General features: G+C 48.0%; 1 protein-coding gene across 1 annotated transcript in view; it reads right to left on the bottom strand.

The window, feature by feature from the left end:
* The window catches only part of LOC135388703 (kinase suppressor of Ras 2-like), a 93,883-nt gene extending 75,688 nt beyond the window's left edge, over positions 1-18,195 (bottom strand). The window contains exon 1 of the mRNA XM_064618432.1: positions 17,911-18,195. Within this exon, the coding sequence (XP_064474502.1) occupies positions 17,911-17,930 (20 nt within the window). The 5' untranslated portion in view covers positions 17,931-18,195. The remainder of the gene's footprint in view (positions 1-17,910) is intronic.
* Positions 18,196-18,455: the final 260 nt, after the last annotated feature.

Raw genomic sequence — 18,455 nt, 5'->3', positions numbered from 1 at the left:
AAAGTTAAAATTTTTCAAAATGTTTACCCTCTATTCCAGAAGTTACCTTGTAATCTATGGGGAATACCCTCTATAAACGTTACACAGATCACCTATAAATAGAGGTTACTGTCTCCTAACCGCCACACCGACGTAAAAGTTACAATTTCGCCAGGCATGGGTGTCTCTTAAGACGCTCGCCTGTTCACAGACGCTACAGAACAAATGGTGCTCAAAATGAGCTCTCATCAGTGCAGAACGCATACTGTTATTCGGAACATATGGCTATAATATCCGTAATTCATCTAAGGGCATCCAGCGGCGAAAAGTGAATGATCACTACATGTACAGATTCACGTGCACAACAAAGGAAAGAAAGAAATAATTGCAACTGGAGCATATGTATTATTTAATTGGCAAACCTGGAACTACAGTTGAGGCAAGAGCACGAGGACGTCGCAATACCAACACGTCAGCTGTGGTGAACGACATTCAGTTTCAAGGAGGTATAATCTTTGCAGTCCTCACGTTCTTGCAACTTCCTCTCCAGTACGCCGAAAACATTTCTATTCCTTTCTGATATGTCAGAATGACACATCAGCGACGCGGCTATGGTGAATCAGAAGCACATGGAGAAGTAGAACACAAGAATGACAAATGACTAAGCAAATAACGGACGTAAGACACACACGTACACACTGTGATGAACCGTTCAACCGTGTTTAGAAATTCGTTTAGAAATTACAACGTTCCTATAAAGGGTACATTTACAAATTACGACGATTGAATTTCCGTTGAACACCGAAGTAACCTCTATTGCTCCTCCAGTGTCTCGTTACAAGTCATGTTTATCCTCTAAATAGAGGTATCGGTCGTGTAACCTCTACGATATTTGGAAATCTACGTCTATATAAAGGTTACACATTGCTAAAAGTTACAATAAAGGGTACCGAGTTAAGGGTGCATGGTCGTCGATTGCAGCGCCGCCGCTCGCTGTCGACTGCTGTCGACGCCGCGATAGGTGCTGTTCAAGTGGAAAGCCGCAGCTAGGGACGCTGGGAAGTCGAACTTCCGGTTGGAATTCTCCGCTGCATAGAGTTAATATAGGAAGACTCTAGAGAACGGATTTGGCGCGCCGTCAATGGGATTCTCCTACCCCCGAGTGTGACCGCCCAGGCGCAGCCATCCGTTGGTCATGGACAGTGTTAGTGGACGAATTTCTGCCCCCTAACAACAGCGGAACTGCTCCGTTTGTTACCAACCCTGTATAGACACGTGGGACAACAAACGGCGAAACGGGCCGATGGAGGGAACGACGTCCAGCGAAGGAAGCGAGGCAAGCCGTGTAATTGCGTTGAGTACGTGCGATCCTTTTGGATGCGTGCAGAATTGAATAGTGCTATCGGTATTGCAAGGTAAACGTTGTCAGATCAAGCGTGAAGCATATCTTATCTGTGAGATCGTCTGCGACACCGCCAACCCATTGCTTTCCAGCGACACGGATGAACATATGTTTACCGCCTATGACGTGTTGAAGCGGCGTTTGTGTGCTTCACGAGCGAAATCAATAAACCGTAACGAATGTAGGCATGCATTTCCGAAGACAACAGTAATCCCAAGATGAATACGCATAGTTAACCGTCATCTTCATACTGTTCCGCGAACCAACGGGAACCGGAAGGGGCAAAACCGAAACTTCCCGACATTCCATGCTCTGGTCCGTCGAATTTCGTGATAATAAAGTGACGAATGAATTACAGCACACAAGCAAGTGATGTAGCCGGAAAATATTACCTGCTTATTGGTTTAACTGATATATGTGAGATACGCGCACAGTGTCCAGAATTTCGATAACAAGTGATGAATTTAGGAAAACGAGCACGTCAAGTTTAGCGGAATGAAGCAGCCAACGGAAGGCAACGCCTTCCATGCCCAACGGATGGCAGCTCCCTTGCGGTCACGCTTCCTTGAGCGAGTCCGACCCCCCTGCTCCGCTGCGTCTGCTGGGTTTTGGTGTGTTTGTCTACTTTGCTGGACACAAATCTGTTTGTTCAGTTGGCATTGGGGGTACGAACTTCGCGGACATGTAAGCACCGCTTCTTTTACCTCTGTTCTTTACATAAAACTGAGAAAGACAGCGTTGCAGTTAACAACAACACCACCACCAACAACAACAAAAAAATGCAACGAAAACGATATCACACGCCACCGGACTGCTGCGTATTATTGTTTCGTTAGTTTGCCCTTTTATTGTACTGTCAATTTTAGGCAGACAGTTTAGAACAGTGTGAATGTGTTATGGCGCATTTGTTATAACGAATGCATGAATTACAGAGAGTAAAGTGTCGCTAAACGTGCCTTGTCTGATGTGGTATCTTGAGTTCTGCAGCGGAGCTACTAAGATGTACCAAGAAGAGGATACTGGAAGGGCAAGCAGCAACTGAAGATATTATATGAAAGCACAGTCAACGTGCACAGCCGGATGATTGGAAGTGGTGTGAAATATGATGCGGTATGCTGCATGAAAAAAAGAAAAAAAAAGATATAAATGACGCGTATAGGAGAACGTCAACTGCAAGTGTGTTATACCAAGTGATGATGACGACGACGTCCATTACTGCACTAAATCCGTCAGAAAGCCTGTGTGAATTTGCAGGGCTATTACATGTAGGTATTCCGCGAGTGCACCCTCAAGGCAGAAAGCCAGTCACATCAGCACCAGCAGCTATAGGACTCTGCATTGTAATTATACTTCAGTGGGACGGCTATTTTTGCTCAGGTAGCATGTGCACGTACCTCACATCTCACACCTCAGAACTCTGTTGTGTTCACAACAATACTTCCAGGACTAGAAACAGGCAAGCACTTTAAACGTAACGACATGCGTGTTGGAACTCTCGCAAAGCAGTGAGAAATGTGAATTGTTGAACGTAATACTCTTTGCTTCATCGTACGAAAATGATAAACAGAGAGAACACGCTGTTTTCATTTATTTTCGAACGTTTAAAGGGAATTATGCGTTTGCAGCGATTGCGAACTCGGGTGCCTGCCCAGTGGAACAGTGATTTTTTGTCTTCTACTTTTCACTTCCCACATTCATGAGCACCTTTTATACTTGTATTTCGAGTTAGGCAGCTGTGTTCGCAGAGACCAAGGACGTTGTCATGTATGGCAGATGTGCGAGGTGTACAATAAAACTGCATCATTTATCGTACAATATTTTTGAAGGCTGCTACCTTGTACACATGTGAACTGCACTTCGTGAATACCTCTAAAGACAAATGCAGTTCACGTCGATAGTATATACAGACAACCTTGAAGTCAAGGCTTCGGAGTCTTCGGCGTAGAAGGCGAAGTGTGCTCGGCTCTTACTGGTAACCCGTACCTGTCGCTGCATGCTGTCTCGCCTTTTGAGCTGAAACCATCACTACCACCGCCCCTACGAGCAGGACCTATACACAGCAGCTGAACTCGCGTTAAAGTTCACGAATATAGGCCAGGCATGATGATGCATCTAATAATGCCGCACCTCGCAAAATGCAGCCATCTGAAAGTTCAGTTTCAAATGGCAGTTTTGAAGAGCATGCTGCAAATTACTCTTCACAGAATGCTCGACAGCGGAGGCTCAATTTTGCATCTGCACGGGAGAAATTTGACACCCCAAACAGGTGCCGGAAAATTCACAGGGATTCCCGAAAGCGCAGCCAACGCGGGAGTCGCGTCGAAGTCCCCTCATTCGTCGATTCCGAAGTCTATAAAAAAACCTGATACGCCGTCTGCAGTCCCAACGTCCCTGAAGCCTCCTTTCCACTACAATATTCTGTATCTTTCTTCGCATTATTCGCTTCTAATCTTCCCACTGCATGTGCGCCTGTGCGTGTGCGCCTCTGCAAGTATCGACGAGAAGCGTCGAAAATCGTACCAACGCTACAATAATTACCGTCGCCGCATGCAATGCGCTGCGCTCCTCTCTCGCATAAAGGCGATACCTCACAAGTGCTCGTCTCATCGTGTTCGTAAACTACCTGTTGCTCCCACACACGCAGTCCTATCGCACGCTTATGAATATCCAAGGTGTGCTGTTAGCGTCGCCTGCGAAAGAGAACGCAGTCGCAGTGCGCACACCGGTGTCCGGGCTGCAGGAAAGAAGCTAAAGAAGGCCCGGGACCTGAAAAGGTCAAAGTGGAACGGCGCTTCTCCGATGCTGTTCTCGGCGCTGCCCGGATCCGCAGTGAGAGAGCGATGTCCTTTCAGCGCGTTGGGTCGTTTCGAAACTGTGTGGAACCAAAGAACACGACGTTCCCTGCACTGCGGAACAAGTGGTCGTGGCTGGTTGAGAACACGCGTTCGAATAGTGAGCTGCATAACGGAATTCCGTGTACGTGGATATGCTTTCGTGCATTTCATGTATAGGAGGGTCGAGCGTTGACAGATAATAGGAAAGAAGCAACTAAGTCGTTCTAATATAATGTAACTGCTGCGATTGATCATCTTAGACCCAGCGCTCATCATGAGGTATCGAGAAGCGTTTTTGGCGTCTTGATTTAACGCGCAATAAAAAGTGTTCTCTAGCAAGTTCTGCACCGGAGGTTTAGACGCTGTAGTCAACTGTTGCACTGCTTCTTTTGACTTGAGTTTTTTGGTTTGTTGTACCCTAATTTTGCATTTTTGAGGCTAGACCAAATAAAAATAATTCCACCTTTGACTTATATGGTGACCGATCGAAAGTTTATGAATTGTAGTCACTGAAGAATGAAACGTTAGTATATCTGAGAACGCCTTTCTTCCATTTCAGTAAGTCAAAATTACCGGAAATCCTCCCGATCTCCAGATAGGAACTTTAAGCGTCGCTAATTGTAGTTAAGCCCCGCGCTGATTATTACATTGACCTAAACGTATATTTATATTATAATTCGTATACTATTCGTTATATTTCGTATTTGTGGCCTGAACAAATGATATCTACTTTATAATTGATATTACATCGTGATTTCTTCTTTAATGCTGGCTAGTCAATCAAAGTCGTGCTAGAGTGAAAACTTCGTTTCTTTTTAATGTTTCAAAAAAAAAAAAAGATAGATAACAACACGAAGAACCGTTCTTTTTGTGTGTGCGTGCGTTTTTTTTTTTTCCACAGTTCAAAATTTCCGAAAGTTTTGCATCTCTAGTCTCCTCAAACGTCGTCGTCACCTCAGCATATTGCCAATGCGTCTCATCTTCCGTCATCTGTCTGTGCTTATAAGTCGGACGTCGTCATACTATACCACTGGGCAGCCGTTTCTGAATCGCCAGGAGATCAGGAGGAGCACGTATAGGCTAAGCAGCGTTTAGTAAGGACATCAGAAGGGGAGGCAGAACGTGGTTCCTGCCGTCCGGGTGACAGCCTCACCATGTAACAAGCCTCAGTTTTGGCTCAGAGGCTCTCCATTGGTGAGGACTGTCGAGGAGGTGGTGTCCCCCTACACGAGTCCCGACCGGCGATGATGGTATGCTACAGAGAGGCGATGTCGGTGGCCTATCTCCATGGCCGAGCCGGTGGAACTGAGAAGCGGGTGCTCCAGGCGCGTAGCCATCCTCGTCGTTGTCCAGCGGCCGCTACAGGGGTCCCCCTGCAGTCAGATGCGTTGTGGACGCATCGCAAGAGCTGGAGTCCAGGTAACGCGCCTGGGAAAGGCTGCAGTTGAGGGCGACCGTGGTAGACGTGCATGGTTGAACAGGTGCACGGCACACGTTGGCGACATGTCACAGGTGGTGAGGGCGGGAACAACGATCCGTCAGGTAGAGACGAGCGGGAAAGAGTGAGGCGCTCGGTGTCGTGGTAATGGGGTGCCGCGACCAGCACGGGAGCTGAAGCTCGGGAGTCCCAGGTTAAGTGAGTGAGGCGAGGCTATGCGAGCCGTGGTGAGACGCCGGCTGGAGCGTGCCGTGGCATCGGCTGCCGCGACTGCCGCGACCGGCAGGTGAGCGCAAGGCTCGAGTGTCGCGGCCGGCAGTGAAAAGCGTTGGGTGCGGTGAAGAGTGCCGAGATTGGGCAGGAGTGAAGGCGGCTCCATCTGTGAAGCGCGTGTGTGCCGGAAGAACATGCTTTGCAATATGGCGTCTGCAGTACACCTGTGGTCTTAGCGAGCAGAGGAAGCCTTTGGAAATGTGACCAGGTCATGGCGTACGTGTGGATCAGACGGTCTGAAAGAGACGAGTCGCAGTTGAATGGTCGGCAGTTGCCAGAACGCAGGGTGTCGTTGGGCAGGAAGGCTTCCAGGATGGGATGCTCAGCACCATGCCGTTGAAGCTGTTGCAAAACTTGGGATGATAAAAGGCCTAATTGTTTACCGAACTGACGTGTTCGTAGTTCGGGTCACCAAATGTAGAGGAGGTGGTGTCCCTCTACATGAGTCCCGACTGGCGGTGATGGTATGCCACGGAGAGGCGATGTCGGTGGCCTATCTCCATGGCCGCGCCGGTGGAACTGAGAAGCGGGAGCTCCAGGCGCGTGGCATATCCTCGTCGTTGTCCAGCGGCCGCTACAAGCACCTCACCTTGACGGGAGGCACCACGTTTCATGTCACCTTTTGACACCACTTCCTAAAAAGTTGCCCACCAACGTACGCTGATGTCCCTACGATTCCGAAACAGCTGCGCACTGCTGGAATGGTGACTTTTGACTCATCTAAGCGAATGCAGATGATGTCAGATTAGAGGCCTTGGCGCACCAGTGGGACCTACGTTTCCATTTTTTTCTTTGTATTTCTATTCTATTCTATAGACGCCTTGGCAACATTGGAATGTGCACATACCCTTCAGGCTCTTACAAATCTTCCTACGTTGTGGGCGCCCAAGCAGCACCACATCTTCGCCCAACATTGGACCAATACTGGCAATGCCGGCCCAATACTGGGCCAATATTGGACAAAAAGATGTTGTGCTGCTTGGGCGCCGGCATGAGCTCTAGGCCAATAATCGGTAAACCAAAAACCACCTCCACCAGGTGGAGTTCCTCTTATTGCAGACGCTCGTGATATGTCACAGCTAGCTGTGTTCGTTATCTATCCTACTTGCATGCAGTATATTAATAAATTCATATTTATGCAACATGCAACTTCTCCACGACGGTAGATCAGTGGGATATAGCGTTTACGCCTACTCATAGGCGTAGGCAATAAATAAATAGGCAGATAAATAAACGAATAATCGCAAGGTTGCGCATTTGAATCAGGCCGGCTACGCCAGCAACTTTGTTGTCAAGGGACAAGATGCTTAAACGCCGTACTCCGCGAGGGACGTTACATACGGTGTGCCTTGAGCTGAGATGTCGGCACTGGTTAAAGTTTTGCTTGTTCGACTCCCCATTCACCATCTTAAAAATAAAGTTGTTGTTGTTGTTAGGTGGGCAGAATTTATCTACAGACCGACAGGGGGGGGGGGGGGGGGGGCGTCGCTCAGGATCATAGTTATCTCGCGACATAAAGCCACAAATTTTCAACTTATTATTATCATATTTATCAACTCAATTTAATCAACTCAGTTATCAACTTCTCCTTCTCCACTATACATTTGATGAAAACAATTTGATGAAATCAATTACTTTTGTTATCTGTATTACTAAGCAGAAACCTCTGTTGTTACGTATTTTGCCTGTGTTTTGCTTTTTGTGCAAGCTACTGGCGTCCTCGAAGAGCTGTAAACAGAACTCCGACCCGTCGTCGCCTTCGCGCTCACCATTAATTCATTCTCTCATATTAGCCTCTGTGAATGGGGTAGGGTCCTGTGGCTACCACGGGGAAACATCCCTTGTCATCATCATTTCTCCATCATTTATTGTTGTTGTTGTATTTGCCTGCCATGAAACTACAGTTGCGTTCTCTTTACCTGCACCTCCTGAACTTGTACAAGGGTGGCGACACTCTACCATTCCTTTTGCCATGCACTCCCACTGCACTAGCGCGTCCCCGTTCTGTTTGGGGAAGTGCTGCGACCTAGCTCTGCACTATAGTTCTCGATTTCCTTGCACGACGCATCTCGGTTTTGGAACGGAAGGGTGCAGAGGAGCGGACGACAAGATGGCGGAGAGCACTTCGTTTGCGGCCCGCTGTTGTCGGACAGCGGTGTTGTCAAGGTGGGAGTATTTACTTGCGACATCGGGCGATATTTATGTGCGCTTCGTCTTGAATATCTGTCATGCTTCTTCTTCGCACAGTTAACGCAGAGGTAAACTATACAGATACGTATACGCTCGTCACTTGGCATTTTCGTACCATTCCATCTCCATCTCTGTCGCAAAATTGGTATTGTCTCCAAAAGCTAGCATGACGTGATCCGGATGAACAACATTGTTGCACATTGCGGAAACGCGATCACTAGTACTTGATTTATCACCTGTCTGTCCAAAGCAGAACATTTAATGTGCGGAAACAATTATTTGAGCATTATTGTGAGCATTCGCGCTGTTGAAAGAGGACGCTATAAGGAACGAGAATTTCCCAATACCCGCTTACGAATGGACCTCTACCCGAGAAACGTCATCATGACGTTGGTAAACAGACTGAAACCGACACAGATCGGAAGGGGAGGACTGGGTTCCACGAATGGACACTAGTTCGGTGTAGGACAGTAGGACCGAAGGTTGCGTCCGCCCTTTCAGGGACTATCGTAATCCACTCGAGACCGTGGCTTTCGGGCGCGTCCTTGTTCGCATCTAGCTTCGAGTGTAGTTCAACTCTACCAAACCGGTGGCGCTGTAGAACACTATGACGTCATTCGTTTACAAACAGGGGAAGGTCTAAGACAAAGTGCCAACAAGCGGAAGAAAACGGGCTACAACACCGCCCTCTGTAGCAGACGACAAGGTCTCCACTCCTCATTCAAAGCTTTAGGAGCCGGTGTTGTCGCGTCAGTGCAACGGGCTCAGAACTGTGTCTACACCTGGCGTGTATTTAAGTACCCGTGCAACACCAGTGCAGCACTTTTTTCTTCAAGAAGAACGCATCTTACAGCAGAGATAAAGAAAGCAACAAAAGAAGTCATGACAGAGCTAATAGATACACTTTAGAATGACGCCATTTGTTGTGATTCATCTGTTATGGGCGCGATGCGATCAGTCAATACATCTATCGAAATCGAAAGCGGCGCTACAGTGCAAAAAGGTCTCCTAGCCGAATGAAGGATGCCGTTACCTTGACACCAATACAAAAGGAACGGGATTCACCCGTTACGTCGTTCGTGATTTACGCTTACCCTCTCCCTCTCTTTCTCAAGAAGCGCGCCAATGCAGTGCGACCTGTCATTGGTCTCCTGTGGTCTCCATTGGTCTCCAGCTCCGGTGGCGCAGCGGTAACGCGTGCGCTTGGTCCGCGGTTCGAATCCGCGGGCCGGCTGTGCCGTCTGAGGTTTTTCCTGGGTTTCCCTCAGATGTGTAATAGGCGTATGCCGGCACAGTTCCCCTGAAGTCGGCCCATGGACGCAGCTATCCTCCCCCCGAGCGGATTCCGCTCGGTCTTCCACTTCACCCTTTCCTCTCCTCCTCTCCACCACCTTTCCCTTCCCGAGAAACATGCCGCCTAATCAGGCAGGCAGACCTCCTGGGTTCCTCCCAACGACACTCCTCCTCCTCCCTCCTCCGGTCTCCTGAACGGATTTGCCGGGAGTCATGGCGGGAGATCATTTGAGGAGACCAATGGCAGGCCGCTCTGCATTGGCGCGCTGCATTGAGAAGGCCATCAGAGGGAAAGCGTAAATTGCAGTTTCGCTCGCGCATAAATCACGAGCGAAGCAACGGATGAATCCCGTTCCTTTTGTATTGCTGTCAAGGTAACCACATCCTTCATTCGGCTAGGAGAAATGTTTGCACTTTAGTGCCCCTACTTGCGCATTTCTTCTTTGCTATTTATACTGGCCATCTTACACGCCTTTCCGTCATCGTGCCTCCTATTAGTTAAACGTAATAAATGTTTTTCGCACAGCGAGGTTGTTGCAGGAAATTCCAGTTCAAGTGTCCGGGTACTTTGCACACTCTGATCAGGCAACCATTTCTTCTTCTTCTTCTCTTAACTGGGTGTTTGCTGGAGCTATGTGGTGGCTTCATATGTGGCCTGTAGCTCCATTTCTTGTAAGTGGTATAGGTGGTGATATCCACAGACACCGCACAATACGCTCCCAGCCAGTCACCATCCCGAATGACATCGCTCTGCCCCCTGATTGATTAAAAACGGGAGGTGTACGCCTTTTTGTGACACTTATGCAGTTAATTGTCACAAGGTGGTGGTAGTGCTGAAAGAGCTCTCCGTTGTCGGTCCCACAGAGGTGGGCAACATCACGACTAACGCTCTGGGGGAGTGTGCGTCCTGGGCCGACTTTTGATTGAACTGTGCCGACATATGTCTGACAGCCGTCTGAGGAAAATCCAGGCCACCGAACCGCCAAAACCACTTAGCCACGCCAACTAATAATGATAGTTGTCACAAAAAGGCGTACGCCCCGCGCCTTCCACAAATCAGAACTCAGGAGTGATAACGGTGTCATTCTGTGCAATGGTTGGTCTTCAGTGTGTTATGTGGTGAGGTTCTGTTTTAAGAGAGACTTGCTCTGCGGATAACGCAAATCGCAGACGCTGCCAGCAACCCGAAACCATCGAGCACATCCTGCTTCATTGCAGTGCCTATGACGTGGTGCGGGATGAATACCTTGGGCATTGCAGGAGTTGCACGCTGGGCGATGTCCTTCATCCCAGAGGGTTTTTCGCGGAAAGATACCCCAGAACTCGCAGCCTGTAGTCTGCTTCCTCCGGGAATCTGGACTCGCCCATAGACTATGAGGTAGAGTCTCTTTTTGCTCACGAGACCCCTGACCAGGCCTGGCAGTGACCGACCTCCATCTTAACTTTCGATCGTCATCATATCAACACCTCATCTCATATCTCACCTCATCTCGGCTACAGTCGTGACGCTGCCGACATGAGTGAGGCCAAAACACGGCAAGCTGATCTTGCCACCGCGTCCCCACCGGAAGATTCTAGTGGAAGAAAAAGCAAAAACTGCTCACGGATCCCCAGCTCCGCCTCGTGTTATATTAAGCGTTCAAACGGTACCGGAATATAGGGAGCGGCGTACTGCGCACTTAGCAGACGACACTTAGCAGATGACACCGTCAGCGTCTTTTCCTGTCGTCTGCTACGGAATATCTTGTGGCTGTGTTGCAGGATATTCCCCACAGCACGACCTACTAGATTGTAACGACCATGTCGTAAACGGCAACCCCTATGAGGAGCCCATCCGCACGATCCGCTAGGGGCGCTACTCATCGGCCCGCGAGGTCTACATCATGATTGGACAATGGAAATTTGAACGCGCAGAAGCGGACGTACGACTACCATAGCCATAGAGTTAATATAGGAAGACTCTAGAGAACGTACTTGGCGCGCCGTCAATGGGATTCTCCTATCCCTGAGCATGACCGCCCGTGCGTAGCCATCCGTTGGCCGTGGACAGTGTTTGTGGACGAATTTCTGCCCCCTAACTACAGCGGAGCTACTCCGTTGGCTCCGTTTGTTGCCAGTCCTGTGTAGTCACGTGGGATAACAAACGGGGAAACTGGCTGATGGAGGGAACGACGTCCATCGTAAGGAAGCGAGGCAAGCCGTGTAATTGCGTTAAGTACGTACGAACCTTTTGGATACGTGCAGAATTGAGTAGTGCTATCGGAATCACGCAAGGTAAACGTTGTGATATCAAACGTGAATCATATTTTATCTGTGAGATTGCCTGCGACACCACCATCCCTTTGCTTTCCACCGACACGGATGAAGATGTTTACCGCCTATGATGTGTTGAAGTGGCGCTTTGCGAGCGAAATCAATAAATCGTTACCCATCGTAACGAATGCAGGCATGTGTTTCCGAAGACAACAGTAATCCAAAGATGAATACACACAGTAAACCGTCATCTTCAACGGGAACCGGAAATGGCAAAAACGAAACCACCCGCCATTCCATGCTCTGATCTGTCGAGTTTCGTGATAATGAAGTGACGAACGAACGACAGCACACAAGCAAGTGATGTAGTGGGAAAATATTCACTGCTTATTTGTTTAACAAGTATACATATGAGATACGCACATAGTACGCCGAATTTAGATAGCAACTGATGAATTTAGGAAAACGAGCACGTCAAGTTTAGTGGATTGAAGCAGCCAACGGAAGGCAACGTCTTCCATGACCAACGGATGGCAGCTCCCTTGTGGTCACGCTTCCTTGGGCGAGTCCGACCCCCTGACCGTAGCAGAGAACAAAAAAAAGAAAAAGGAAAGAAAAACTAATGATGATGTCGTATCTCCGTCGTACGGGAAAGTTACGACGAAGTGTAGATTCACGAAGGGCGCGTGTCGCAAAATCTTCGCAGCTTACGGCGGAATCCTGCGAGCGCTCCCGAGCAGTCTTACGAAGAAAGATGGCGGCGTTATTTGGCAGCGGTGGATTTGGAGACGGCAAACCAAGACGCCGTAATACGCGCAAACGCATTGCACTTTGCCACAGAACCTTCGAGACCATCCCCGAAGTGACATTGAGGCACTTTTGTGCTTGGTAACCTTCAACAAATGCTTCAACTTTGTGCTCCGTCAAATCAGGTCGCAGGGATTTTTCAAGCATCCCCTACACCCCGCTAAGAAACCCCCAACACCACTCCAAATTGTCTGCAAGAAAGGCAGAAGAAGCCATAAAAGCTGCAAAACTGTGTGTGCCACACACCGCTTACAAAACACCTTCACCAACCCCGTCACCGAGGCGAACATACAGGGAATATATTTGCTGTGTCATCGAACGCGTTTCGCCTGTGATTGCATGGCATCCATTATGGCTACCGAAGAATCGAGAGCACGTGCAGTAACAAAACATTTGGGGGCGAACAACTTCGTCGTCTTCTAACGGGACGACTCTTATTGGTGCGACTACAAATTTTCGTCATCGTTACCATAGTGAAAACATAGTCTCGCACCCGTTGCGTGTTTCTCTCCTGGTTGCATGTGACAATTTCCCCTTTCTCGTCAAAGGTACCCTCTCCACTGCGATAGCTTTGTGAATCGCGCTTACGCACGCCGTCGTACGCGCGTCGCAGGCTACGACGTCTTAGCGCATCTAGCGTAACTTACGATCGCGTTTGTGAATCCGACCCCTGATCCTGTAGCAGACGACAGCAACAGTTCCTTTGAAAACGCGTAGAATGATGATGATAATCAACTTTTGAAAGAAGCATCTCCCGTGGGATATCCACCGCTTGTACAAAAATCCTAAGGTAAGCTAAAGTACAAAGTACTGTAGAAATTGAGGAAGGAATAACCGGGTCGATGAGCAGCGCCACCGCTAGCTTCCAAATGCAACGCTTGCAAGGGGTGCTCATGACATGGTCGTTATAATCTAGTAGGTCGTGCCCCACAGTTAGCAGTGCACATGAAGACACGACGTTGAGCTCTCGCGTTCACGTGAGAGTAGAAAGCTATGACGTTTTCCGCATCTTCCGCTGGAATACTTTGGGAAATATCGCTCGTGTGAGGCATATTCTTGAAGAGCAAAGGGCACGAGCACACAGCCATTAGTGGTACACACTCTCAAAGCCTTTTCTACATATATGTAAAGCATGTGTATGCCCCTTTTTCGCACCCGCAGCTTTAAAGGTGCGGATTACGGTGCTTAAGGTAGCCATCACAACCCTGTCCAGAGCATGCCGTACGGTGAGCACATTATTACATTATTGCGGTCCATTATTATTGCATATATTACGTCCCCCGTCTCTGTTCGAAACATCGGCCGCTTTCGTGTCGCCGCTCTTCCCTCGGCATCTCTTCACCGGTTTGCTGGCTTTTCTACCTTCTTATATACGGTCAACATATTAGTTTCACTACATAGAATTGTCGTCTTTTCTGGGTCCCATCATTGCTGCCGACTAAAAATAGCACAAAACGGAAATTAACTGACCGTCGTCATGGACATCAGAGCAACGACAGTACGAGATAAAAGTAAATATATACATCCTGTATTGCGCCCGAAAAGGTTAGCAGGTCACCACTTAATAGAGCGACCGCTCAACATCAGTAGTAGTAGTAGTAGTAATTAACTGCTATAAAAGAAAAAAAGTGGGAAGGACTTGGAGTAGGGTGGCTGCCCTAAGGGCGCCTGCAGCTCCATCTCATTTAGGTGGTTTTCAGGTTTATATGATATGTGGCTGCTATAGTAGCGGCTGTATATACCACTTTCTTCTAGGTAGACACACAGTGCCTTCAGTGCCTTCGTGTCTTGTTCCTTTGTGGGTCATCTTCCCATTATTTTGCTATAAGAGAGTGGTCTTTTGTCCTGTATTTGAAGTGCCTGAGACATTCTTTCCTTTGCTGGGCACTGTATAAGTACATCAGTGTTTGCCGGTGCTACGAATTCGTGTAGGCGTTGTGCACGTAACTGCGAGTGCATTCCGCAAATCTCTAAAGGGCATCCACGAGCACAGGAGATGAAACACCTTTTACGTGGATTACACACAATACGGTGGCCTTCATAATGTGCAGAATCGCCCGTCTCGTGTTGTTTTCTTTTTCATGCTTATGGCAGATATCCAAGTTACCCACGCGTATTTTTATGTATTCTTCATCTCATTTTTATCTCTCGTCAGAACACAGTCCTTTCTTTGTTTTAGGAACGCACTGCATCTTAGCGATCTTTTATGTTTTCAACTTTCGAGCTCAGCCTACTGGAATTCCTACTGACGTTCCTTACCGTTATCTTATTTCTTTTTCGTTTATGTTGACACCCTACACCCATAAGACTGAAAGTCATAAAGTCGTTGCTAGGGACGTTCAGTTATATTGACCCGCTGCCTTTCAATTGAGCGATATTCAAATGCACTCTAAAAACTGAGGGGGGGGGGGAGGGGGGTAACGGCAGGACCGGCTCGCCTTTGTTGGTCACACAGAAGTGGGCGTCCTCACGACTATAGCAAAAAAACAAACAAAAAAAAAAACAAAGAAAAAACGACGGATAGAGGATAGAGGATGAAGGGTGGAGATGCGTAGAGGGTGCATGAGTTCGTCGGGGAGAGCACTGCATATCGTTCTCAACCCCGGATTTGCTGGAAACTGAAGGCGTATGCCATTTTTGTGACAATTATGAACTGCATAAGTGTCATAAAAAAGGCGTACGCCTCCCGTTTTCAACAAATCAGGAGGAAGAACGATGTCATTCGAGATGATGGTTGGCTATAGGAGCGTGCTATGTCGTGAAGTTCATTTTTAAGAGTCTGCAGCTCGCGTACTAATACTGGTTATTCGCGTATCGTTTATTAGCCCTATCGCTGTCTTTTTTCTTTTTGCCATTACAGAATGGTGTGCAACGATAACAAAGGCTCTCTCGAAACCTTCCTGGGCTAAATTACACTTAATAAATTCCTTCGCAACGATCAAACTTGATGATGAATCTTAATGAGTTCGTACTTGAAAATTACAAACTGACATGTGGCTAAGTGGCGAGTTTACTAACTAGCAGTATTGCTGCAACATCGGTTGTCGGTTTGACTAAAAACACCGATTCACGAGCTGAAGCGACGTTCTCTGCTTAGCGACGAAGCAAGAATGAGTCCGGTACAATTTTGATTGTAGCTTCGTACCGGAATCAGTGTTTTGAATTATGACAACAAGTACGAAATTAACGTAGCGTGTAACGTAATTTGAAGTAAATTCGTTTTTTTCATTTTAGTGCCCCTTTAAGTGTACAGTCGCAAATCGTTCGTCTAACCCGTGTAGGTACACGAGCGCCATCCTCGCAGAATATTCTAGCGGAAGAAAAATCAAAGACTGCTCTCTGTTCATTTGAGAAGGCTGGCGTTGTTAGGAAGCAGTATATGAAACAAACCGAAAGTCTATATACTACGGGAGTAGTACTGTGGGCTATATAGTCCAGTAGTCCATAGTATATACAGTAATAGTAGTGGACTATATGAGTCCAAAGTCTATACTACGGGATCGACTTTGTCGGACCGCGGTTTAATGGCTTCGAGTCAACATTGAGTCCGCGATAGACGCAATAGAAAAGTACTCGTAGTCGATGCACGGACACTATGGACACTAACACGCTAACAGCGATGTAGAGACAGCTCTGGTATTTTCGCCTCCGTGGTGCTCAACTCTTCGTGCAATTGCGAAAATTGATTTATGAGTTAACAGGAGAAGACTCCCAAGACACAGTACGTTCCTATGAGGCCTAGTTACTCGGCTGCTGAACGGGTGCTGATGCTTTCGGCAACGGTCGCTAGGTGCTGAGCAAGAGTACGATCTACTTGCAAAAAAAAAAAAAAAAAGCGAGTTGTCGTCTTTCGCACGATATTATCAGCCTTGCATCATATTGTGCTCCTCGCCTCCTTTTAGCACACTATAAGAAAATAATAATTTTAGTCGTTTTGGGGACTAAATGCGTTGCCACAAAAATGTGTCCCTTTCGAGAGTAAATGCACGGGAGTAAATGAATGTTACTGAGTGGGCACTGCATTTCACGCTCTGTTTTAAGAGTCCCAGGTACATAATTCATGCGCCTCAGCGGCGGTGAATCGCCCACCTCATCATCATCCCATGTATGTGTGTGTGTGTGTGTCATGCGCATGAACGAAAATACTTTGAATTAAGCCGTCAAGCGTGGTATGTCGAGTGATATAAGGCCTTGCGACGTGTATAGGGCACAATTTCGCGACAAAGAACCTCGAACTATTTTTTCCTCTGTGTGGGTGGAAAACTGCTAAGTGTGCTACGTTATGCAGCCTTATGCCATCAAATTCACGAAGAGCACATATTTACGTATAGACTGTTGCATTGAGGTGACCATTTGCGAAGTTCAGTGGCTATTTGCAGTCCTGGGGAGTAAATTTCAGGGTTAGGGGAGTAATATGGGGAGTAACTGCAGCCTAGGGGACTAGAAGCTGCAATTACACCGCACACTCTAAGAACAGAACTTCACCGCATTGCCCGCCGTGCGCCAGCCATTGCCACGAATGATAGGGTTATCGCTTCCGATTCGAAGAGAGAGAAGGGGATACGCCTTTTTGTGTCAATTATAATATACCCAAATTGACACAAAAAGGTATACGCCCCCCCCCCCCCCCTCCGAATCAGAAGGGATAACCATATCAGTGGCGGCAGTGGTTGGCGCGCAGCGTGCTATGTGGTGAAGTTCTGTTTCTAGAGTGCATTTTACTCCTTTTTTTTTTCTTTCTTAGAGGTAACTACGTGCATTGAGCTGACGTAAAGGGGAACATATGCGACCTAGACGGGATGGTTGGTGAGATTGGTGAGCACCCGTCCCAGGTGTCCCGTAGGAGGAGGGGAGGGTGACACCACCCATATCCGCTTCTTTTCTGACTTTTTTCTTCTTCTTTGTTTGCCATTCCGACTGGTATATTTCGGGGGAAAGGGGGCTGCAAGATCTTTCGAGAGGATATTGGTGGGTTGCCGGGAAAATCTCTGGGGACATCTCAGGTAACTTTTAATGGCTTATATGTACAAACAGACCCTTTTGACCTGAGCGGGGGTTGCCTGCAATATTAATAGGGTCTTCCACGGTGCTCGAATAAGCCAATACTCTGAGGATTCAGTATGCAGTGCTAGCTGTATTTCACGTGGTCCCTGCCTCCCTCATGACTTCACACCATACCGTGGTCCCCACGTTACTGAAGAACACGCTTTTAGCTCCGACTTCTGTTGCAAGCTCTTTGCCACAGAATTTCATTGTTTTGCATATATTTCGTTGCACTCGACACTGCAATTAATGCTCGAAACAGTGTTGCACCACGGCGGGTCTAAAAAACCATCTTTCTGGCCGGCATTTATCTAGCTCTCTCGGTTGCAAATAAATGCAAATACTTAAATAATTTGCGCAGCACTGCCGAGACCGGGAACCAAAATCTCCTCACTCACCTTCGCCCGACACCTTCCATGTACCCCCTCAGCACACGCGCAGCATGTCACGACGTAAACAGCGTCACGTCAGTGCAACGTCAGCGTCGTGAGCAGGTCCGGCGTAGCGAGCCCCGGGCCCCGCGGACCCTGACAGGCAGCCGCCAGACAGCAGCAGCCACCTTCATGCTCACTACCACCATACTGCTGCTGCTGCGGCTTCCCCACAAACACACAACACACAGCGGCGGAGTTCTCGCTTTCAGAGGATGAGCGCCACAAAATCGTTCGTGCCAATCCAATGTCCTCCCGCAGCGCAACTGGCAGCGTCGCCCGGAGCCGCTAGGAGCCGCTACTGCTGCCGCTGTTAGCAGCAGGGGGGAAATGACGTCAGTCCAGGAGTCCTGACGCTTTGCTCGCTGTTGTCGTTCCGGTGAGGGGTGGGGGATGATATACAGTTCTAAATATTGGTGCTTGCGCCAAACCAACTGTTTTTTTTTTCTTCGGGTTGCTGTAAATTTTCGTATGACATGGTGTTCTTTAATATATGCTGTTCGGGAAACCGA

Source organism: Ornithodoros turicata, chromosome 3, assembly GCF_037126465.1.
Source record: "Ornithodoros turicata isolate Travis chromosome 3, ASM3712646v1, whole genome shotgun sequence".
NCBI classification, from domain to species: Eukaryota; Metazoa; Arthropoda; class Arachnida; order Ixodida; family Argasidae; genus Ornithodoros; species Ornithodoros turicata.
Note: the sequence above shows the minus strand (reverse complement) of the source record. Positions and strands in the feature narration are given on the sequence as shown.